We start from the raw sequence: 23,690 nt of genomic DNA on the forward strand, positions 1-23,690 counted from the left end.
CTGTGCTGAGCATGGAGACTAACACAGGGCTCAATCTCACGACCCTGGGAGATCATGACCTGAGCTGAAATCAAGAGTCAGACGCCCAGTGCACTGAGCCACCCAGGGACCTCAGTACATAATTTAGAGACAGGCACTCTTGGATTTGCATTCCAGCTCCAGCACTATCTAGCTCTGTGACCACGGACAAGGAAATTCACCTGCCTGGGCCTCATTCTGCAAGTTGATTAAAAGAGGAAGAACAATGTCTACCTCAGAAAGATGTTAGAATTAAATAAGATGATACAAAACATGTGGCACAGGTAAGGGACTCAAGAAATATGACTTTCTTACCTATGAGCCACCCCTGCCCTTCTTAGAACTCTGCTGTGATTTCGTGTGTTGGGGCTCTCTCACCAAAATGGGAGCTCCTCTAGGACAGAAACTGGACTTGATTTGAACCCAGAGTCAGTGCTCTGTAAATGGAGAAACGAATGCAAGGGCAGGACGGGTTCATTCAGGAGGGAGAAGGTGCCACAGCCCAGCCCAGTTCCATCACCTCTCTAGGAAGCCTTCCCAGATGCCCACTCTGGATCCACTACATCCATCACTTCTGTGGTCCCCTAGACCCCACTTCCCTATGTGTCTGTGTGGGAGTCTGTGTCCCCCACCAGGCTGGGAGCACTGTGAGGGCAGGGACCTCATCTGATTCATCTCTGTGTCCCCGGAATCCAGCAGGGATCTCCCATGCTACATGCTCAGCAAACGAACATTTGTCAACTTCGAAGCCAGAGAAACTACTTAGAGCCCCTGCTCACCCAGGCCGTCCCACAACTGGGTCCTCCTTCTCCTTTCCCACAGAAACATACTATAAATGGACAGCACACCAGCTGGTGCCCAAAACAGGGCTTGGGTTTCACGAACAAACTGGCTTGTCCCAGAGCGGGGGGTGGGGTTCAGGGGGCCCCAGAGTGTGGCCGTAAATAGCCCAGCTCTGAGGCCTCCTCCCTGCTCTGATTTCTGTCTGAGTCACCCGACCAGGCAGGGTGGGGCTATCCAAAGGCAGTGGCCTGAGAGCTGATGGCCCTGTGGTCAGCATTCTTGAGACTCCAAACATAAGCCTAGCTGGTATCCACACCCTCCCCAGCCAAACCCCGGCCCCAGGAGCCTGGTGAAGCAGTGACTTGTGGATCATTCCTCCTCAGGGAAGCTAAGACACACAAAGATAGGACACCCTGCCCCTTCCAGAGGCCCCCATTCCCCTACAGCTCTGCCAAGAAGAGACAGGACCCAGCCCTGGTGCCAAGGATCCAGGAAATAGATTCTACCAGAAACACAAGGAACTGAGACAGGGCAGGACCATTCACCTGGCCCAGTACAACTGGGAGGGAACATATGTGCTGCAGAGAGAAGAGGATACATCTGTTTTAGCTCAACACAGTATCCCCAGCACTTATCCCAGTGCTCAATAAATGCTTGTAACTGAATGTCCTGGCTTGGAGTCTTGACTGAAGCCTGTCCTCTAAGCGCAAGCTGTTCCTTGTCCGTTCAGGGGGTGGTCACTTACTTGCCCCTGCCCGAAATCACATGGTCTATCCAATTGTTACTAGGCTACAGCTTCTGTCCTCCAGCCAAAATGTCAGTTCCATGAGAGCAGGGACCTGTTTTCTTATTCACTAGGGTATCCCAGAACCTAGTATAGTACCTGACATATAGTACCAGGTAATCAATAAGTATGACATTTGTTCAGTGAATGAAGATAGACAGGCCTGGGGCTTCTCATCCTGGAGAGAAAACATTGAATGTGGGCTCTGGAGTAAGGCAGGTTTGGGTATAACTTCTTTGCTCTGTGACCTTGGACACAGTGATTTGACTTCTGTGACCCTCTTATTTCTTCCTCTTTAAAGATTTTTTATTTTATTTTATTTTATTTTATTTTATTTTATTTATTTAGAGAGAATGAGAGAGAGAGATCACATGCAAAAGGGGAGGGGGGAAGGGGCAGAAGGGGAGAGGAGAGAGATAATCTCAAGCCGACTCCATGCTGAGCGCAGAGCCCAACACGGGGCTTGATCCCATGACCCTGAGATCATGACCTGAGCTGAAATCGAGAGTCAGTTGCTCAACCGACTGAGCCACCCAGGCGCCCCAACTTCTTCATCTTTATTATGGGAGTAATATATATTCATTTCTCAGGGTACTGACACTCAATACCTATAAAACACTTTGCCCTGCCCAGCACAGACTAAATCTTCAGTAAACTGCAGTATGGTTATTACTTCTGCTGCTGTTCTCAGTATGACTGTTTAAGGGGAGAGGCACAGGAACCAGTGACGGGAAAAGATTTCAATCCAGGCCCTGTCACCTGCTATCTGGCTCTGGTGAGTCCCAAGGTCTCTCTGAGCCTCATTTCCCTTGCCTATAGGACGGGCACTGATGCACCGGCTCTCTGAGTAAGGTATTGTGAAGATTCAAGTCCAGGCTGCCCACCCGCCCACCAAGGATGGTATGGAGAGGATGCAGGATTCTAACAGGCTCTGGAAGCAGTGACCTTTTCTGCTGGTCTAGCAAGGCTGAGTTATAAATAGTTCCCAGTCCCTGGCAGGCCCTGCATCAGGCCTGACCAACAGAGCCTGCATTGCCACACTCTGGGGCGTAACAATCTCACCTTATCATACCCTTGTGCAGTATAGGGGACACCATCTCTCAAGCTCCTAAAGGCAAGTGAATGCTTTGACCTAACAACACCCTTTGCAGGAACCCCACTTCAAATAAATGCTCACAGGTACACAGAGGGCTCACAGCACCGTCTAGGGTGCAAAAGGCTAAGAAGCACTTGAATGTCCATGAGTAGGGGCTGCTAAATACAAGATATGAGCTCCCTGACTGGCAGACCACTCAGTCTTGTTCATGGCTATATTCATGGTGCCAACATCAAGTCCTGGCACAGAGCAGGGGCTCAGTAAATACTTGTTAAATGAATATATGAATCCCATAATGGGATACTATATAACCATTAAAAAGAATGAGACAGAGCTACATGTACTGAGTTGGAAATATGTCCTCAACTTGTGAAATGATAAAAACAAATATGAAAACTTTCTGAAAGTGTGAAAACATCAACTGTGGTTATCTCTACAAGAAGATAATTGCTTGGGGTGCCTGGGTAGCTCAGTTGATTGACTGACTGCCTGACTTCGACTCAGGTCATGATCTCGGGATCCTGGGATGAAGCCCCATATTGGGCTCCCTGCTTAGCGGGGAGCCTGCTTCTCCCTTTCCCTCTGCCCTTCCCCCCACCCCACTCGTGCACTCTCTCTCTCACTCAAATAAATAAATAATTAAAAAAAAAAAAAGAAGAAGGTGGGGCATCAGGGTAGCTCAGTTGTTAGGCGTCTGCCTTCAGCTTGGGTCATGGTCCCAGGGTCCTGGGATCAAGCCCCACATCAGGCTCCCTGCTTGGCGGGGGGCCTGCTTCTCCCTCTCCCACTCCCCCTGCTTATGTTCCCTCTCTTGCTGTGTCTCTTCCTGTCAAATAAATAAATAAAATCTTTAAAAATGGGAGCCTGGGTGGCTCAGTTGGTTAAGCGACTGCCTTCGGCCCAGGTCATGATCCTGGAGTCCCGGGATTGAGTCCCACATCGGGCTCCCTGCTCAGCAGGGAGTCTGCTTCTCCCTTTGACCCTCTTCCCTCTCGTGCTCTCTATCTCTCATTCTCTCTCTCTCTCAAATAAATAAATAAATAAAATCTTTAAAAAAATAAAAAATCTTTAAAAATAATAATAATAATAATAATTTTAAAAATAAAAAAAAAGATTGCTTTACATTCTCCCGGGGTTTTTTATAAGTGTATATTACTTTTTACATTATTTTTTAAAATCTACTTTACTTTTAAAAATATACCACCGCATGGGTGTTACATGCAACTGATGAATCACTAATTCTACCTCTGAAACTAATAATATACTATGTGTTAACTAAATTGAATTTAAATTAATATATATATATATATATATATATATATATATATATATATATATATATATATACCAGCGCATTCCAAACCATGTAAGACAGGATCCGGAGATGGAGCTCTTGTCACCTCAATAAGCAAAGGGCTCCAGGACCTTACTAGTGGGAGAAATTTGCACTTACTGAGAGCCTACCATAGACCAAGCACCAAGCTTGACTCTCACAAACACATCTTCACCTAATTGCAACAATTCAATGAGAAGGATCCTTCTGTAACAGTTGAATACATTGAATTAAACTGTCTCCCAGGGGTGACATGACTTGAAGTGCATCAGAAACATTTAAGAGTTTTTTCATCTGGCAGATCTGAGCTCAAATCCCATCTCTGCCACGGTGTGATCTTGGGAAAACAGCCTCACCTCTCTGAGTTTCAGTGTTCTCATCTGCACAATGGTACATCTAATTCATAGAGGCGGTTTTGAGGATTCAGTGAGAAAACATATGGAAAGCACCTAGCACAGTGCCTAGCACATTGTAGGTGCTCAATAAACAGCAGACACTACCATCATGATCATTATCTCATTATTTCCTCCACCACCATCAGCAGCCAGGCTCACACAGCAACCTGAGCCCAGAACCTGTCTCCAGAGCCCCCACAGGCATTTTAATCAAGATCCAGGGAACAGGCCAGGCCCAGATTAAGTCAAGTTTTAGCTACAGGCAGTCACGTGGCCTAAAGCCATGTGTGCATGTGTATGGAGTAGGTGTGTGTGTATGTGTGTGTGGCCAAATAAATGTTTCCCTGAGAACAATGATTAGAACAATAGGTCTTTGTGGTCATGGAGGACTGGATGGGGGCTCCATTCAGAGGCCCCTCAGGTACATCAGGGGCACAGCATCACTTGGCTAAGCCAAGCAGGGTGACTTTGTATTTGCTGCATCCATGACTTACATCCCTCTTTTGACCGTAGTGATACATTAAGCCAGATTTTGGGCAGGACACCTGGCAGTGCCCATCTCCCAGGGGAGGAGCCTACAGGAGTCCCAAGGACTCACCATGGATACTCTCAGGGTTGAGCCTTGAGCCCCATCTTTTTTTTTTTTTAAGATTTTATTTATTTATTTGAGAGAAAAAGAATGAGAGATAGAGAGCACAAGAGGGAAGAGGGTCAGAGGGAGAAGCCGACTCCCCGCCGAGCAGGGAGCCCGATGTGGGACTCGATCCTGGGACTCCAGGATCATGACCTGAGCCGAAGGCAGTCGCTTAACCAACTGAGCCACCCAGGCGCCCTGGAGCCCCATCTTAAACAAGGAAAGTTAATCGCAATTGACAAGGTTCAGATAAAGTAGAAAGGGTCAGAGATGGACCCCAGGGACAAATCCCTACTGACCAAGAGCTAATGTGTGCTGCTGGGCTCAGTGCCAGGTGTAGGGCACTGAGACAAACCGAACATGAGTCCTGCCCTGAAAGACCTTCGAGTTCACGGGAGGAAACAACAGGGAGGGCCTGCTGCTGACATAAAGATGAGAGAGGCTAACGTTCACCGAACGCTTCCAGGCAAAAAACATGGTGCTAGGCACTTCAAATACACTGTCTCATCCTCAAAAAGAGCAAATAAACTAAATAATCGAGTACCTACTATGAGCACCAGTCTTGGCGCGTTTTAGGCTTTTGTTTTTTAAAGATTTTATTTATTTATTTGAGAGAGAGAGAGAGAGAGAGAGAGAGAGCACTAGAGTGGGGTGGGGGGAGGGGCAGAGGGAGAAGGAGACTCCCCACTGAGCAGGGAACCAGACATGGGACTCGATCCCGGGACTCCAGGATCATGACCTGAGCCGAAGGCAGTCGCTTAACCGACTGAGCCACCCAGGCGCCCCCATGTTTTAGTTTTGTTTTTGTTTTTTGTTTTTTTTAAAGATTTTTTATCTATTTATTTGACAGAGACACAGCGAGAGAGGGAACACAAGCAGGGGAGTGGGAGAGGGAGAAGCAGGCTTCCCGCGGAGCAGGATGCCCGATGTGGGGCTCGATACCAGGACCCTGGGATCACGACCGGAGCCGAAGGCAGACGCTTAACGACTGAGCCACCCAGGCGCCCCCCCCGCCCCGTGTTTTAGATTTTAATCTTGCAGATAACCATGCAAGGTAGGTATTACCCACAGCTGAAGCAATAGAGGCCCAGGCAACCAGACAGACCTCAGTTTGAATTCTGTCAATTTATTAGTCATATGACCTGAGGACTTATTTATTCTCAACAAACCTTGGTAACCTTGTCTGTAAAATGGGGATTACGGCAACTGCTATCACTTTACGCCGCCTTTTTTTTTTTTTTTAAGATTTATTTATTTATTTTAGAGATAGAGGGAGAGACAAAGAGGGAGAGAGAGCAAGGGGAGGGGCAGAGGGAGAGGAAAAGAGAGAATCCACAAGCCGACTGAGCTCAGTGCAGTGCCTGACGCAGGGCTCGATCCCAAGACCCAGAGATCATGACCTGAGCCAAAACCAAGAGTCGGTCATTCAACCGACTAAGCCACCCAGGCACCCCACACTATACTGCCTTTTATCATGAATATTTGTGCACATGCTACTCTATGCCGGTTATCTTTTTAAAAGTTTGATCTTATGTGGGATATACCTTCCCTATTTTGTACAAAGTATTGAAACTGACTTTAATTTTTACTATCCTTTAGTATTATTATTTTTTAAAGATTTTATTTTTAAGTAATTTCTACACCCAACATGGGGCTCAAATTCACAACCCCAAGATCAAGAGTCACATGCATGGGGCTCCTGGTGGCTCAGTCAGTTAAGCATCAGACTCTTGGTTTGGGCTCAGGTCATGATCTCAGAGTTGTGTGAGATTGAGCCCCACCTCAGGCTCCGCACTCAGCGTGGAGCCTGCTTAAGACTCTCTCTCCCTGGGGTGCCTGGGTGGCTCAGTTGTTAAGCATCTGCCTTCGGCTCAGGTCATGATCCAAGGGTCCTGGGATCAAGCCCCGCGTCAGGCTCCCTGCTCAGCAGGAAGGCTGCTTCTCCCTCTCCCATTCCCCGCTGCTCGTGTGTCCTCTCTCGCTGTTGTCTCTGTCAAATAAATAAAATCTTAAAAAAAAAAAAACTCTCTCTCCCTCTCCTTCTGCCCCTCCCCCGCTCACACCCCTCCCCTTTCTCTCTCTCTCTCAAATAAATAAATAAATCTTTTTTTTTTTTTTAAAGAGTGATGGGGCGCCTGGGGGGCTCAGTCAGTTACGTGTCTGCCTTCGGCTCAGGTCATGATCCCAAGGTCCTGGGATAGAGCCTGCATCGGGTTCTCTGCTTAGTGGGGAGCCTGCCTCTCCCTCTCCCTCCGCCTCTCTCCTGGGCTTGTACTCACTCGCGTTCTCTCTCTCTCTAATAAATAAAATCTTAAAAAAAAAAAAAAAAAAAGAGGGGCATGCTCTACCAACTGAGCCAGCCAGGTGCCCCTGTCCCTTTAGTATTATTTTTTAATGCATCACAGGCTCTCTGTTGTCCCTGTCTCGCCAGCCACAATGGGAGTGGAGGGGGTTGAGGGGGTGGATAGCATTTGGCCGTCTCGTCTCTCCCTTTTCCCACAGGCCCGGTCTCCCAGGGCCCCGGTTAGCCCTGGCTCCAGGTCTGTGCACACAATGGGCCTCTCTAAGCAGCAGACAGAGGCATGTTGGCTGCCAGCTTGGGCCCAGACTCTGATCACAAACACATCCCTGTGGCTGAGAACAAGCTGAAAACATTTGTGCAAACCCCTGACCTAGGAGAAGAAAGGGCCTAGAAGGCAGGCTGGGGTTACCGAGGCCCAGCTGAACCCCTGACTTAGGCCAGGGAAGTAGGGCTGGCACCCAGAGTTAGCTAGTAACATCTGTCCTTCTAGGATGCTCTCAGGGGACTCTGTACCCACTGAGCCCCAGGCCTCAGGAAAGATGCCCAGCTACCCTGCCAGGTTCACATCCAAAGGACAGGCCATCTTTCCATGGCCCCTTGGAGGTGGCCTCAGGAGTGGAATGGGGGTCGGGAAGTTTTGAACAATGTGGCTAGTAATGGGCTCCAAGGTAGAACCTAGGCCCAGAGAGGGTCTCCGGAGCCCTGAGTCCAGACTGGTGAGGCTGCCAGACCCTTACCTTCTCCACAAGCTCTCCCATATCTCAAGGACCAACCACATCCCAGCATCCTAGCTCCCTCAAATCCTCCAGGCTTCTCAGGTCACTTCTGCAATTCAAAGATTCTTGACCCCAATGCCTGCCCCCCGCCCCCCGCCCCTTTGCTGCCTTGGGTGGAATTATCCTTTCACAAGCCTGCTGGGCTAGGAGAGCAGCTCAGAAGAGACTTCAATTAAGAAAATGCTGGAAAAAACTAACAAGAAGGCCACAACCTCCAGACTCTTCCTCCTATCCAAGCCTGCTTAGGTCAAACCACCACCATCTCCTTCCTATTCATGGTCCCAGCTTCCTCGCTGCCATTCTGCATCTATTTCTGCCTCTCTCCAAACCAGGCTGATGCTGCTAAAACCCAGATGTGCCCATGTGCTGCTCCTGCTGAACCCTCTTTAATGGCTCTCTGTTTCCCTCCAGAGGAAGTCCAAATGCCTTTAGCCTGGCATTCAAGGCCCTGAAGGCTCTCAGTCAGGACAGCCTCCTCTTTCTCCACTCCCTCACACCCTCGGCTCAGACAAAGCTAATTAGTCCCCAGGCAGTTCTCCAGCTAAGTCAAGTCATTTCACCCCCCTTGAGGTCCTGCTCACACAGCTCTCCAGACTGGAATGCCCTTCCCCCACCCCATACCCACATCTGCTTATTGTTCATAAAGTGCCAGCACCCCCACCTCCAGGAAGTCTTTCCTGACTATACAGAGAGACGTAACCACCGCCTCCTCTGATCCCTGGGCAGACCCCATCTCAGCACCTACGACATTCGTAATCTGGTAGTTTTGCTCAGCTGTCCCCCACTAGACTGAGATTCCCCTCAAAACCACTGAGTAGAGCAGTATAAAGGGAGGAAGAAAAAGAAAGCAGAGAGCACTCTCATCCAAAAGGGAGGATAACATGGGAAGATTATAAACAACCTTATGCCAATAAATCTGACAACTTAGATGAAATGGACAAATTCTTTAAAAGACATAAACCAGGGCGCCTGGGTGGCTCAGTTGGTTAAGCGACTGCCTTCGGCTCAGGTCATGATCCTGGAGTCCCGGGATCGAGTCCCGCATCGGGCTCCCTGCTCAGCGGGGAGTCTGCTTCTCCCTCTGACCCTCTTCCGTCTCGTGCTCTCTCTCTCTCATTCTCTCTCTCTCAAATAAATAAATAAAATCTTTAAAAAAATAAAAATAAAAAAATAAAAGACATAAACCAGCAAAGTTCATTCAAGAAAAAATAAATCATCAAAACCACCCTATTGAGAACACTAGAACTGCAGGTAAAAACCTTTCTATAAAAATGGCTTCCTTGGAGAATGCTACCAAACATTTCAGGAGGAAATAATACCAATTCTAAATAAATGTGATGGGAGGGGCGCCTGGGTGGCTCAGTTGGTTAAGCAACTGCCTTCGGCTCAGGTCATGATCCTGGAGTCCCGGGATCGGGTCCCACATCGGGCTTCCTGCTCAGCGGGGAGTCTGCTTCTCCCTCTGACCCTCTTCTCTCTCGTGCTTTCTATCTCTCATTCTCTCTCTCTCTCAAATAAATAAATAAAATCTTTTTTAAAAAAATAAATAAATAAATGTGATGGGAGGAGGGTAGTTACTAAGGTTTGTTGAGTGCCTACAATATGCCACATCCTATTTTGGGCAAGAGACAGGCCAGGTTCCAGCCAGAGACCTGGGGCAAGGTTTGCCAAGGAAAGATCTTACCCTGGGAAAAGTCTCAGAAAATGTAACACCTAGAGACCCTCAATCCTGGAACAATACATATGTTACTTCTCTTTCCTACTGTATCCATGATAGTCGTTGCTAATCACTTCCAGCTCCTTTCTGCTGAGCCAGGACAAGACTTCCCAATCCTTCCAAATATGAGCCTCCCAGTAGCCACCAGGGAAGATGACACTCAAAATGAAAGCTATTGTCATCTCTGTTCTAGTCTAATCCCAACCGATAGGGACACTGAGGGCCAGAGAAGGCAAGGGTCTTACCCAAGGCCAGAGATTCATCACAGAGCAGACAGATTTTAGAAACTGATTTTTAAACAGTTTGTATGAACGAGACAGTGTTTATGTTTTGTCCCCTCCACCAGATGTGGAGCTCCTTCAGGAGAGGGCCTAGGCCTGATTTAGCTTCTGACCCAATGCTCTGCACACCAGGTACATAGTAGGTGTCTATAAATGCTTCTTGGCTTAGTAAGGAAGGAATAGAGTACCAGAATGATACAGAAGGCTTGAGTATTAGCTCCTGAAGCCAAGAGATGCCTTAAGCTTCCAACACTCAAAGAGGCTATCTTCTCAGAATGACCCATGCTGAGAATCCAGACAGACATTCTCAACCTAAATATGAGAGGGTGAGGAGGACCTCAGTGTGGATTAGAAATGTGTCTACAGTAGAAATCTCACCACCTCCAGATTAAACTTTCAAACAGCAGAAACTAAAAGATCTTCTCAAGTCAACCACAACATGACATTTTGATGAGTTTCAACTGCATTACTGGCTATAATATCAAAGTAATGAGGCATAGGGTAGGGAGAGTCCCTTATATCTGTATCATTCATGAGCGATCTTGTTATTTAACTTTGCTGTTAAAATATGACTGTTAGGGCGCCTGGGTGGCTCAGATGGTTAAGCGTCTGCCTTCGGCTCGGGTCATGATCCCAGGGTCCTGGGATCGAGTCCCACATCGGGCTCCTTGCTCAGCGGGGAGTCTGCTTCTCCCTCTCCCTCTGCCTCTTCCCCTGCTTGTTCTCTCTCTGTCTCTCCCGCAAATGAATAAATAAAAATCTTAAAAAAAAAAAAAATATGACTGTTACACTTAAGCTTCAAGGACCAATACCACAGAGTTGACTTTTTTAAAAGTATATATTTTTTAAAAAATGCACCAGTGGTACTTAAATACATACACCGAAAATGTAAAAATAAAACAAAACTGAGAGAGAACAGAGGTCAGGGCCACAAGCATGCCAAAGATCACCCAGAGCCTGTTTGTTTCTGCGGCCTCTTGGAGACCTTTTTGGGGGAATAAAGGCAATCTATCAGGATCCAGGCCTGGGGCTCAGCTCAGCAGCTTTGCTAGCCATGGCATTCTCCATCAGCCCCCGCCATCTCCCTGTGCCTGTTCTGGGCCAAAAGCCAAACACACATTCCTCAGGCCCCCACAGCTTCCGGAATTGAGGGGAGTTTGAAGAAAGGGCTGAGCAAAGCAGAAGCCTCCTGAGAGAGATGGCAAAAGGCAGATATGGGACAGCCACAGCAAGCAGCTTATAGCAACCGATGGGGAAACCAAGGCCCAGAGAAGACAAAGGTCTCATCTAAGACCACACAATGCCAGGATAGTGGAGGGGAACCACCAAGGTCCCCCTCCAAAATTCCTCTCTGATCCTTGCTGGAAGGATCTGATGTTCTGCAACATAAAGGCCAAGTCTTCTCCCCAAGGAGGATGGGTCTTAGGGTTTCAGGGTCTCTGGAGCTGGGAGCTCTCCAGTTTCCTCAAGAGAGAATATTAGCTGCCCCTTCCCCAGTCCCTCGCTACCCCTCTCTTTCCCTGATTCACTCACTGGGTGGCAGATCCTGCCATGTACCTTTTGTCCTGATCACACAACCCAGCAAGACAAAGTGACATCCCTGTTTTGTTTTGTTTTTTGAAGATTTTATTTATTTTTTTGACAGAGAGAGACACAGCGAGAAAGGGAACACAAGCAGGGGGAGTGGGAGAGGGAGAAGCAGGCTTCCCGCCGAGCAGAGAGTCCGATGTGGGGCTCGATCCCAGGACACTGGGATCATGACCTGAGCCGAAGGCAGACGCTTAACGACTGAGCCACCCAGGCGCCCCAACATCCCTGTTTTACAGATGAGGAAACTAAAGCTCAGGGAAATGAAATGACTTGTCCAAGTCTACAGAGCTCATGAATGGGAGAGAGGAAATGGAAACTAGGTCTGTCTGGCTCTGCACTGGCTCTCCCACCACCACCCCATACTATGTCAAGGCAGGTCCCCACATTCTGTTTCTGTTTTCAACCCTGCCCACCTCCCAACCCCCACTGCTGGGCTGGGGCCACTTGAGGCCTGGGGGAAGCAGGAAAGAATTGAACACCCTTGGGGTCCCCAGTGCTTACCCTCCAGCACCACCTCTTTGCCTGTCTTCTTCAGGACCTGCACCGCCTCATCATGGGTAGCAGAGGAGAGGTCCTCCCCATTCACAGACAAGATGGCATCCCCCACGAAGAGGGCCTCGGTCTGGTCAGCTGCCAGGCCCTTGAAGATCTTGGAAATGAGAATAGGCATCTTGTTCTCCCGGCCCCCTGCACAGGCACAGAAAGAGGAAGAAACTGAGGCAGACGCTCCAATGCTTGAGAGTTGCATGAAGGCAAAATTATTTCTTTCTTTTTTTTTTTAAAGATTTTATTTATTTATTTGAGAGAGAATGAGAGAGAGAGAGAGAGCATGAGAGGGAAGAGGGTCAGAGGGAGAAGCGGACTCCCTGCCAAGCAGGGAGCCCGATGCGGGACTCCAGGATCATGACCTGAGCCGAAGGCAGTCGCTTAACCAACTGAGCCACCCAGGCTCCCCAGGCAAAATTGTTTCTGAAGGCCTATCTCAGTGCTCAGCCCAGTGCCAGCAAAGCGGGGATGAGAGAGTAAAGAGGATCTCAGAAATGAGTCTTAGAAGTCCGCAGCACTAATAAATCATGTTCTAAATTCATAAAGGAGTTTGGTCCCTGGATCCTTGGCTAAATGCTTTGGGTGTTTGCCCATGTTTGAGTAACTTACAAGTGCTCCAATAGCTTTTTCTTAAATATTTTGTATTTTAAGGAAATTTCCCACAATGGGGGAACCCACTGATATCCCTTAATCTGGAATAAAGATAGAGGTCAGTTTTTGCTATGGTTCCCCCAAGGATCTCTTCAGCAATTGGAGAGTTTTACAATCTGGGACCCAGCTGAAAACCAAGGCCTTAAAGTCTAGATTTCAAAGGCCTATCCAAATTACATCTCTGATACCAAAAAAAAGCTAATACATCTTACTGAATCGCTTTATTGCTAAGCTCTTGAATATCCTTTTAAAATATGAAATAGTCATTCATAGTTCACATTAGTTTCACATACCAACTGCCAAGCACCGAGCTAAATGCTTTCAATGTTGTCTCACTGCATCTTCACAACATCCCAATCACACAGGCATGCTCAGTTTCCTCTCAGGAAAAATGAAGTGCAGAGAGAAGCCCCTGGCCCAAGGTCATCCAGCAGTATCTGAACCTAGGTCTCCTGGCTCCAGAACCAACACTTTTAACCCTATAGTTGACTGTAAGTCAGGCCCTCAGATATCACATTACCAGTCTATCCCAGAATACTGAAGATGAGTAACTAGTGGCCCATAAAGAGGTCATTATTTCAAGGTCACACAACAAATTGGTGGCAAAGGTCAGACTGCAACGCCTCTCCTGGCCCCCACACAGGCCCAACAGTTTGCTCACTGCACTGCACAGGATTTGAAGCCTAGAAAGGAATGGGTTTCTTTTTTTTTTTTTTTTTTAAGATTTTACTTATTTATTTGACAGAGCAAGAGAGGGAGAGACAGAGAGTACAAGCAGGGGGAGGGGCAGAGGGAGAAGGAGAAGCAGGCTCCCCTCTGAACAGGGAGCCCGATGGGACCCTGAGATCATGACCTGAGCCGAAGGCAGATGCTTAACCCACTGAGCCACCCAGGCGCCCCAAGGAATAGGTTTCTATTTATATCTGCTCTCCTCCACCAGAAACTTAGGACTTCAGTTCAGTTTGAAGCTATTATCATTCCAGGCTGCCTCAGGCTGGGCTGGACCCTCAGAGGGAGGTCACCATGGCAACAAGAGCCCAGGCTCTATCCATGAAGAACTGAATGGAGCTGGTCCTTCCCCTGACCCCTCCTAAAAGTACCTTCACTCCCAACTCTAAGTATGAAGCTAAGGAGTAACTTTATGTGACCTTGAAAATTCCAAGCTCCTCTCCAAGTCTCAGCTTGTCCATCTGTAAAATGGAACTCTATATTAACTCTAAGTTCCTTTCTGCTTTAACACATTGAGTGTACAGTTTCTGGATTGATCTGTTGCCCTCTCCCATTCTGGAGTTTAGGAGCAAGACTGGTGTCCACTCTCTGTCTTGCCCATTTTTCCTTTTTAGATTCCTTTGGTCGGCTGCCTGGGAATGTGCCCTTCCTTGGGGAAGAACCAAATCCCCTGGGCACTCTCTTAAGGCCTGATAATTGAGGTTCAAATCCCAGCACTGTCCTTTACTGTCTGAGCCTGAGAAAATTGTTTTACTTTTCTGAGTCTTGGTTTCCCCACCTGCAAAATGGAGATTGTGCTCCCCACTTTTTACCACTTCTTGCCTGGATGAAATGCATCATAAGCCTAGAGTACCGGGCACAGCATTCAAGCACACAGTGGTAGCTGAGTCACCACCATCCCCACGCTCTCCCCCAGGCCAAAGGGTCTGGAGACACCAATGAATAGACCCAGCACCAGGCGGAGAGAACGGTGCATATCCAAGGTGATAGAAGAGCTGACATCCTTTCCCAAGGCAGATAGCGCCCTGAGAAGCAGATGGGTAGGAATGGTGAACCCAGCTGCTGGGAGTATACTGGGATTTTAAGCACTATGGTTAGTTGCTTCGGGAGTCTCTCCTGGCCTCCATTTTTCTTCTCATCTAATGGCAGTAATTAACCAGGCACCTACCGGGCGCCTGGGTGGCTCAGATGGTTGGGCGTCTGCCTTCGGCTCAGGTCATGATCCCAGGGTCCTGGGATCAAGTCCCACATCGGGCTCCCTGCTCCTTGGGAGCCTGCTTCTCCCACTGCTTCTCTCTCTCTCTCTCTCTCTCTCTCTCTCTCTCTCTCCCTCTCTCCCCGTCTCTCATGAATAAATAAATAAAATCTTTAAAAAAAAAATTTTAACCAGGCATCTACTGTGTGTTTGCAGGGTGAGTACTTCAGAGTCCTGTTCTCACAGAAACGTTACCACTCTCTCATTAGCCTCATTATATAGTGAGGAAACTGAAGTTCAGAGACGGGAAGTGACTTGTCTAAGTTCACACAAACCCAGGACTCAAACACAATCTGGCTGCATCCTAAAGAAAGCTCTCAGTAATTGGAGAATTTCTCAGAGAGGAGTACCAGCTCTATGTCCACTCCTCTCAATTCTGCCTACGGTGATGATGGCCAGATGAGGAAACTCAAGCCCAGGACTCTCCGTCTAGGCACACAGGGTCCTGGGTCCTCAGATCTCTAGGTCCTTCCTGGACCCCTGTCTGTGAGCCCAGCTTGTGCCTCTACCCAAGTCTCCAAACCTGTACTCCCAACTCCAGGCCTTACCCCTCCCCTCCACCTTGGTTGTGTCTCAGGGACTTCCCTCCTCCTGGCTTCCCAGACCTCAGTCCCCTTTCTCCACCCTTTGCTCTCCTAAAGCCCCCCTTGTCCTTGATGTCCATGCAACGCCGACATCTCTATGCCTCCACACAGAACTCCCCACCCACCTGTCCTTGGTGAGCCCCAACCCGCTCCACCTGTGCCTTCGGACTGAGGCCTCCGACTCCCGAAACCCCTCCGACCTTGGTGCTCCCGGTGTCCTCGTTCCCTCTACCCCCTCAGACACCCTCCTTGCCCCCAGACAGAAGTCTTCCAACTCCACGTCCTCCGTAGGCTGCCAGCCTCCGCGACCCCTGCGCCCTCGGCGGCCCCATAGACACCGCGCCCCCCGTGCCCACCTTTGATGCTGATGCCCAGCCCGCCGGCGTCGGCCTTGCGCACCGTCACGCGGCGCCGCTGGAGCAGCAGAGCCTCGGGCAGCTGCGGGGGCGCCGCGCCAGCCTCGGCGGCGCCGTTGAGCTGCGCGGGCTCCGGCTCCCGCGGGGCTCCGGGCTCCGGGCCGAGCTCGCCGTCGGCGGGGCTCACGGTCAGAGCGTCCTCCGCCAGACTGAGCAGCACCCGCTGCCACCGCTCGCCGCCAGCCCCCGAGCCAGCCCCGGCGCGCAGTTCCAGCAGCCCGGTGCGCGGGGAGCGCCTGCCTGACGCCATCTTCGCCTCCGAGCCCCCGGGCCGCCGCGCTCGCCCTGCCCCGCAGTGCCGGGCCCGCTCCGACCGAGCGCCCAGGGCAGAGGGCAGCGGGGGCCCGACTGGGCCAGCGGCTCGCTACCCTACCCCCGGCCTCTGGGGGGTTGGGAGGGGTGGAGCCTCGGGGCGGGGCTGTCCAGGAGGTGTGGCTACGGCGAGGGGCGGGGCCGCAGGCAAACAGGTTAGGACGCGGCGGCGCCCAGGTCCTGAAGGATGCAGTGCGGGACTACTTGGGGGTTGCGGGCGTAGCGGGTAGTGGGTAGGGGGTAGTGGTCAAGAGTAAGGAGAGAAGCGGGTAAGTGCGGGGCTGGGCGGGGCCATAAGGGGGCCGGGCTTCGTATCGAGAGCAGGATCCTGCGGCAGAGACTCTGAGCTCCCCAAGGCCGTCGAGGGCCGGGACCGTATCTCACGGGGGTAGGAGCCCAAGAGAAAGAGATGGATGGAACCATGGATCCTGGTGCGAGGCTTTGGGCGTCGGGGTAGAGCTATGTATGGCGGAGAGCTGCTCTCCAGAGACAGGACTTGTGTAGACACCGAGCCCCCAGGGACTTCCGCAGTCGGGGTTTGGAAGGAGCTGGTTTTACGATGTGGGGCCGGGCCTTAGGTCTGGGGGCGTGGCTTCTAAGGCTGACAGATCCCGCCCACCGGGAATGAGCACGTTGCTGTCTGTTTAGGGCTTGGGGAGGGGATGGACACGGTCCCCACCTCGAAATTGGATGGGAGTTTAAGAGATTAACCACCTGTTCTGTTAACAGTCGAGCAGAGAAAAGCCTGAAGTCCCACACTCTCAGAGAGACCTGGCTGGAGGAGAGCCCAGAGCTCCTGGTGTAAGGAAAGAGGGCTGGAAGGTGGGGCTTTGGTCTGGGCGTCACTCTGTTACCTCCTTGTCGACCTGGATCCCATCACTTCACTTTTCTAGGCTTCAGTTTCCTTATCTATGAAATGGGGATCACAAGAAACGATGCCTCACACGGTTTGTGTCAGTAATCAATGTGAAAATGCATTGTAAACTGTGACTCCTGTGCAATCAATATAGTTGCTTTTATTTATTTTTTAAAGGTTTATTTTTTTAAGATTTTATTTATTTATTTATTTATTTGACCGAGAAAGAGAGCACAAGCAGGCAAAGTAGCAGGGAGAGGGAGAAGCACGCTCCCTGCTGAGCAAGGAGCCCTGTGTGGGGCTCTATCCCAGGACCCTGGGATCATGACCTGAGCTGAAGGCAGTTGCCTAACCAGCTGAGCCACCCAGGCGCCCTAGATTTTATCTATTTATTTGACAGAGAGAGCACAAGCAGGGGGAGCAGCAGAGGGAGAGGGAGAAGCAGGCTCCCCACGGAGCAGGGAGCCCCATGTGGGGCTCCATCCCAAGACCCCAGGATCATGACATGAGCCACCCAGTCACCCCTAGTCGCTTTCACTTATTGAATGCTTACTATTGTCCAGAACTAGATCTGAGCATGTCCCTGTTTTATCTCAACTTTACAGTAGCCTCATGGAGTAGCTGCAGTTAACAACACTCCCATTATACAGTAACGGAAAACTTGGATTTAGAAGGCCTAATTGGCCTGTCACACATTTGTGAGTAGGACAGAGCAGGGACTCAAACCGAGGCTTGCTTGACACAGTACCTAGGCACTGAACCACTGCCAGACAGCTGCCAAATACAGAAGTGAGGTGGGATCCTTACCAGAAAAATCCCACCAAATCACACACTTCACCCAGCCTTCCTATCTGCCCCTCGTCTCCAGCTCCCACATCCAGCAGGGAGGTGTCAGGCAATAAATAGTTAGGGCCACATCACTATGTAGACTCCCTGCACCTTCAGGTAGATATGATCAAGGCAAAGGAAACTCACAAGAAAGCAGGTACATATACTAGCTGTCCACAGCAAACTTATGTTTGCAAATAACTAGAGACCAGCCCAACTGTCCAACTATAAGGAAATGGCTCTATACCACTGAAAATCCACAGAGGCCACATACATAATACATATGTGTTACATACACGTGTACATATAATACATAGATGCCATTTATTCAACTTGCTGTACATTGGCACGTGAGCTGGCTGATTTATAGACATTGTCATTTAAACCTCACACATCCTGGGCGCCTGGGTGGCTCAGTTGATTGAGCGACTGCCTTTGGCTCGGGTCATGATCCTGGAGTCCAAGGATCGAGTCCCGCATCGGGCTCCCTGCTCAGCAGGGAGTCTGCTTCTCCCTCTGACCCTCTTCCCTCGTGTGCTCTCTACCTCTCATTCTCTCTCAAATAAATAAATAAGATCTTTTTAAAAATAAATAAATAAATCAAAAATAAACAATAAAAAATAAACCTCACACATCCTGCACAGCCTATTATCCCCATTTTAGAGATGGGGAAATTGAGACACAGCACTTGTAAGAACAGACCTCTAGGGGCGCCTGGGTGGCTCAGTCGTTAAGTGTCTGCCTTTGGCTCAAGTCATGATCCCAGGGTCCTGGAATCGAGCCCCACATCGGGCTCCCTGCTCAGCAGGAAGCCTGCTTCTCCCTCTCCCACTCCCCCTGCTTGTGTTCCCTCTCTCACTGTGTCTCTATCAAATAAATAAATAAAATCTTTAAAAATAAAAAAAAGGACAGACCTCTATTCTAACCTGCCTCTGTCTGGTTTCCAAGCCCATTCACTCCTACTCCATCTTTCTGTAGCCCACACAGCAGCAAAGGATGAGTTTGCAATTCATTCATTCAATAGTACCTATTGAATATCCCCTCTATGCCAGACAGTGCTAGGTATACAAGCACTAGGTTACAACAAGGTAGTTGTAAACAAGATGGATGGGTGCTCATCTCACAGGACATAAAGCCCACTGAGAGGCAGGATCCTATGGTGGTTAAGAGGATGGGTTTTGTATCCTGATTTTTCTATATTCAAATTCTCATGTGCCCTTTCTTCCCCATGTTTACTGAGGTATAACTGACATATAACACTATGCCATTTTCTATCTCTGTGGTCCTAGGTGACTTTTTAACACCCTTACCTTTCCATTTCATAATCTATAAAATGAGAATATTGAAATTACTATTCCTGGGATTATTATAAGGAATAAATAAAATAATGCTGGTAAACTGCTTAGCACAATTCCTGTACATAGTAAGCACTGAAAAAAAATATGGGTTATAATTATCTTGGAAAACAGGCATCAAATAGCTTTAATTTAGAGTGATAAGTATCAAAACAGAAAAAGACACAACTAAAACACACCCATGGGTTCTGACATATATATATATGATACTGAGTAAATATGAGAGAAAGACAGAGACAGAGAGTGAAGAAGGAAGGAAGGACGGGAGGAAGAAAGAAAAAAATATAGCATTATGCATTGATAATTTTAAGTTTATTTTTCTTTTTAGCAATCTCTATACCTAATGTGGGGCTTGAACTCACAACCCCAAGATCGAGTCACATGCTCTTCTGACTGAGCCACCCAGGCGCCCCTATGCATTGCTTTTTTTTTTTTTAAGATTTTTTATTCATTTATTTGATAGAGAGAGACACAGCGAGAGAGGGAACACAAGCAGGGGGAGTGGACGAGGGAGAAGCAGGCTTCCCGCCGAGCAGGGAGCCTGATGCGGGGCTCGATCCCAGGACCCTGGGATCATGACATAAGCCCAAGGCAGACACTTAATGAGTGAGCCACTCAGGCGCCCCTGCATTGATACTTTATTTTTTTTTAAGATTTTATTTATTTATTTGAGAGAGAGAGAATGAGAGATAGCATGAGAGGGAAGAGGGTCAGAGGGAGAAGCAGACTCCCTGCTGAGCAACGAGCCCGATGTGGGACTCGATCCCGGGACTCCAGGATCATGACCTGAGCCGAAGGCAGTCGCCTAACCAACTGAGCCACCCAGGCGCCCATGCATCCATACTTTTTTTTTTTTAAAGATTTTATTTATTCATGAGAGAGAAAGAGAGAGAGAGAGAGGCAGAGGGAGAAGCAGGCTCCCAAGGAGCAGGGAGCCTGATGTGGGACTCGATCCCAGGACCCTGGGATCATGACCTGAGCCGAAGGCAGACGCTTAACCATCTGAGCCACCCAGGCGCCCTTGCATCGATACTTTAAAAGAATGAGTTTTATGCTCTAAAGATGGTAGAGCAACCTGAGAAAAGTAAGGGTAAACACTTGTGATAAATGAAAACTACCTTCTACTTGGCTTTTGGAAGCTTCACTCTAAAGGTAGAGAGGGAAGGGAGGAGGGATCAAGCAGGAGGCAAGAGACCAGGGGAGGGCAAGAGACCAGACTCCTTTCCCAGGACCAAAGCCTGGAGCCAGATCCTTAAAAGTCCCCCCACGTATTGCCCTGCTTAAAAAAGACTTAATGAGCCCCAGAAAAACTTGGTGAGAAAGAGCCCTGATACAGAATTCCTCCCCTGGGGGACTGTTTTCTTTGGTTAAATGGGAAGGGAGGAAGGACAGAGGTGATGTGTACAGCATGAGAGGAGGGTAGCGGAGAAGGGCAAAGGAAAGGCCAAAGAAAAAAGAGTGATGTATGCATGTGTATATGTATATGAGTATGTGTGTGTATTTTATGTGCCTGTGTGTGTGTTGGTGATCGCACAGTATGGGCAATGCCAATCCACTGTGCCCCCGTCAGCCCACCCCCAGGAACCCTGTAGCTGGAGGAATACTCTACCCCTCCGCTGTGGTCAGCTGATGCCTCTCTGCTGTAGCTCAGGCATTGGCCTTCCAGACACACACACGCGCGCGCATGCGCACACACACACACACACACACACACACACACACACACAGGCCTGGCTCCCCACCAAACCCCAGGGCACAGCTCCCAGAGGAAAACAGTTCAGTCCCAAAGAATGAGAGGGGGAAGGGCAAAGGGGAAGGGGACCTGCCCAACGAACTAGTCTCAAATGCCCACTGCAGGCCCTGCAGGCTCAACCCCTTGGACCTAGAGTTGGGACCCCTAGCCAAAGGGGAGGCCTCTAGGCACGGGCTCTAAGGCAGGAAGCAGAGATTCGTACATCCCTGGCCTCCCAGACCCAAAGATGGCAGCAATAATGGGAGTTTACACGATCCACCGCTTAACATAACTGCTTTCCAGAGGTCATCTCGTTTAATCTTCAGGACAACCCAGGAGGTAGGTCCTGTTATTACCCCCATGAGGCAGATGAGGAAACTGAGGCTCAGGGACCTGAAGTGATTAGCCCAGTCTGGCACCAGGGCTCACTGTGACATCATACTGCACCCCAGGAGAGATTTGGATCTTACTGGAGGTTTTTTTCATTTTTTTAAAATTTTTTATAAAAAATTTTTTTTAAAGATTTTATTTATTTATTTGAGAGAGAGAGAATGAGAGATAGAGAGCACGAGAGGGAAGAGGGTCAGAGGGTCAGAGGAACAGACTCCCTGCCGAGGAGGGAGCCCGATGTGGGACTCGATCCCGGGACTCCAGGATCATGACCTGAGCCGAAGGCAGTCGCTTAACCAACTGAGCCACCCAGGCGCCCTAAAAAAGATTTATTTATCTGACAGAGAAAGAGAGAGAGCACAAGCAGGGGGAGTGGCAGGAAGAGGGAGAAGCAGGCTCCCCGCTGAGCAAGAAGCCTGAGATCATGACCTGAGCCGAAGGCAGACACTAAACGGACTGAGCCACCCAGGTGTCCCTGGATCTTACTGGAGGTTGAGAGGCTTCCAAAGTGTAAGAGTCCATGGTGCCCTGTAGGATCGAAACCAAACCATGTGCTTCCCTTATAGGGCACCTTTTAATCCGCATTGCAGCCTGGTAAGGCAGGCTTTATCATCTCCATTTTGCAGAGGAAGAAACCAAGGCTTAGAGAGGGAAAGGGAGGCGCCTGGGTGGCTCAGTCATTAAGCATCTGCCTTCGACTCAGATCACGATCCCAGGGTCCTAGGATCGAGCCCCACATCGGGCTGCCTGCTCCGCGGGAAGCCTGCTTCTCCCTCTCCCACTCCCCCTGCTTGTGCTCCCTCTCTCGCTGTGTCTCTCTCTGTCAAATAAATAAAATCTTTTAAAAAAAGAGAGAGAGAGAGAGGGAAAGGGATTTGTCCAAAGTCATACAGCTAATAAACAGCAGAGCCTGAATATGAACAAAGTTATTTCTGATTGCAAAGTTTTAGTCCTTTCTACTAGACTACCCTAGGATCCTAGTCAAAGTCAGATTCACAGCATGTAGGCATGTGGAACTTAGAGTAAAGGAATGTCAGCATCCTAAAGTCTTGGTGGTTAGAAAGAGGACCCATCAAATGTCACCAACTCCAATTCCCCACCCAAACCCAAGCAAGAAGCCCCTTTATAGCATCCCTGAGAGATCCCCCTCTAGCCTGAGCTTGGATGCCTCCTTACCTATCACCTGTCCCCCTACTAGACGGGACACCCCCTGAGGGCAGGAACTCCATCTACCTAGCATAGTGCCTGGCATTATAAAGATCTCTTAAATGAATGAATGAGTGAATAAGTGAATGGATGAATGAATGAATGCTTGCTGAGGGAGAGGAATAGGAACTTATGTCCCTGAAAGATAACTAGGGAAATGGTCTTCCAGGCAGAAGGCTGGGAGAGGGCCTGAGCCCAGCACCTCATACCTTCAGGCAGAACCCAGTGATCTCCCACTGTTAGGGCAGGCACGGTATTACGCACCATTAAAGCCCCACAACAAGACCTGGTAAACAGTAAAAGTCCAGTAATGTTTGATGAATGAATGATGAATAGCAGAAAAGGGTTCTGGTTTCCACTTTAAAACTTTTTTTTTAAAGATTTTATTTATTTATTTGAGAGAGAGAGAGAATGAGAGATAGAAAGCACGAGAGGGAAGAGGGTCAGAGGGAGAAGCAGACTCCCTGCTGAGCAGGAAGCCCGATGCGGGACTCGATCCCGGGACTCCAGGATCATGACCTGAGCCGAAGGCAGTCGCTTAACCAACTGAGCCACCCAGGCGCCCCTGGTTTCCACTTTAAAGGATGCCATCCACAGCTACAATTCTTTTCTTCTTATTTTAATTTATTCAACAAATTTTGTTTAGTGGGGCTAGGGTAAATGTGGAAAATCACATCCTTTCTGATCAAACAGACCCTTCCTGGGCTTCCTCTCTCAATCTATCTGACATCAATTCATTTATTAATTCATTCAAAAATATTTATTAAGTCCCAGCTCTGAGGCAAGCACTGTGGTATGTACCAGGGATAGACCATGGACAAGATGTATACAGTCCTGGGGAGCCTGGCTGACTCAGTCTTTAGAGCACGCAACTCTTGATTTCAGGGTCATGAGTTCAAGCCCCATGCTGGGTGTGGAGCCTACTTAAAAATGAATGAATGAATGAATAAATGAATGAAGTCTTCCCTTACTGGAATCTATAGCCTAATGGGAGAGTCTCTTAAACAAGCAAAAAAGTGCGCCTGGGTGGCTCAGTCAGTTAAGCGTCTGCCTTCCGCTCAGGTCCTGATCCCAGGGTCCTGGGATCAAGCCCAGCATCAGGCTCCCTGCTCGGCGGGAAG

The 23,690-nt window shown here is 49.0% G+C and overlaps 1 protein-coding gene across 1 annotated transcript in view; it reads right to left on the reverse strand.

The window, feature by feature from the left end:
• SNTA1 (syntrophin alpha 1) overlaps positions 1-16,264 on the reverse strand; it is a 29,230-nt gene extending 12,966 nt beyond the window's left edge. Inside the window, exons 1-2 of the mRNA XM_027624096.2 lie at positions 15,831-16,264; positions 12,211-12,396 (exon numbers count right to left, since the gene is read on the reverse strand). Coding sequence (XP_027479897.2) covers positions 12,211-12,396; positions 15,831-16,140 — 496 coding nt within the window. The 5' untranslated portion in view covers positions 16,141-16,264. The remainder of the gene's footprint in view (positions 1-12,210; positions 12,397-15,830) is intronic.
• Between the last annotated feature and the right edge of the window lie 7,426 nt (positions 16,265-23,690).

The sequence above is a fragment of the Zalophus californianus genome, chromosome 8, assembly GCF_009762305.2.
Source record: "Zalophus californianus isolate mZalCal1 chromosome 8, mZalCal1.pri.v2, whole genome shotgun sequence".
Classification (NCBI taxonomy): Eukaryota; Metazoa; Chordata; class Mammalia; order Carnivora; family Otariidae; genus Zalophus; species Zalophus californianus.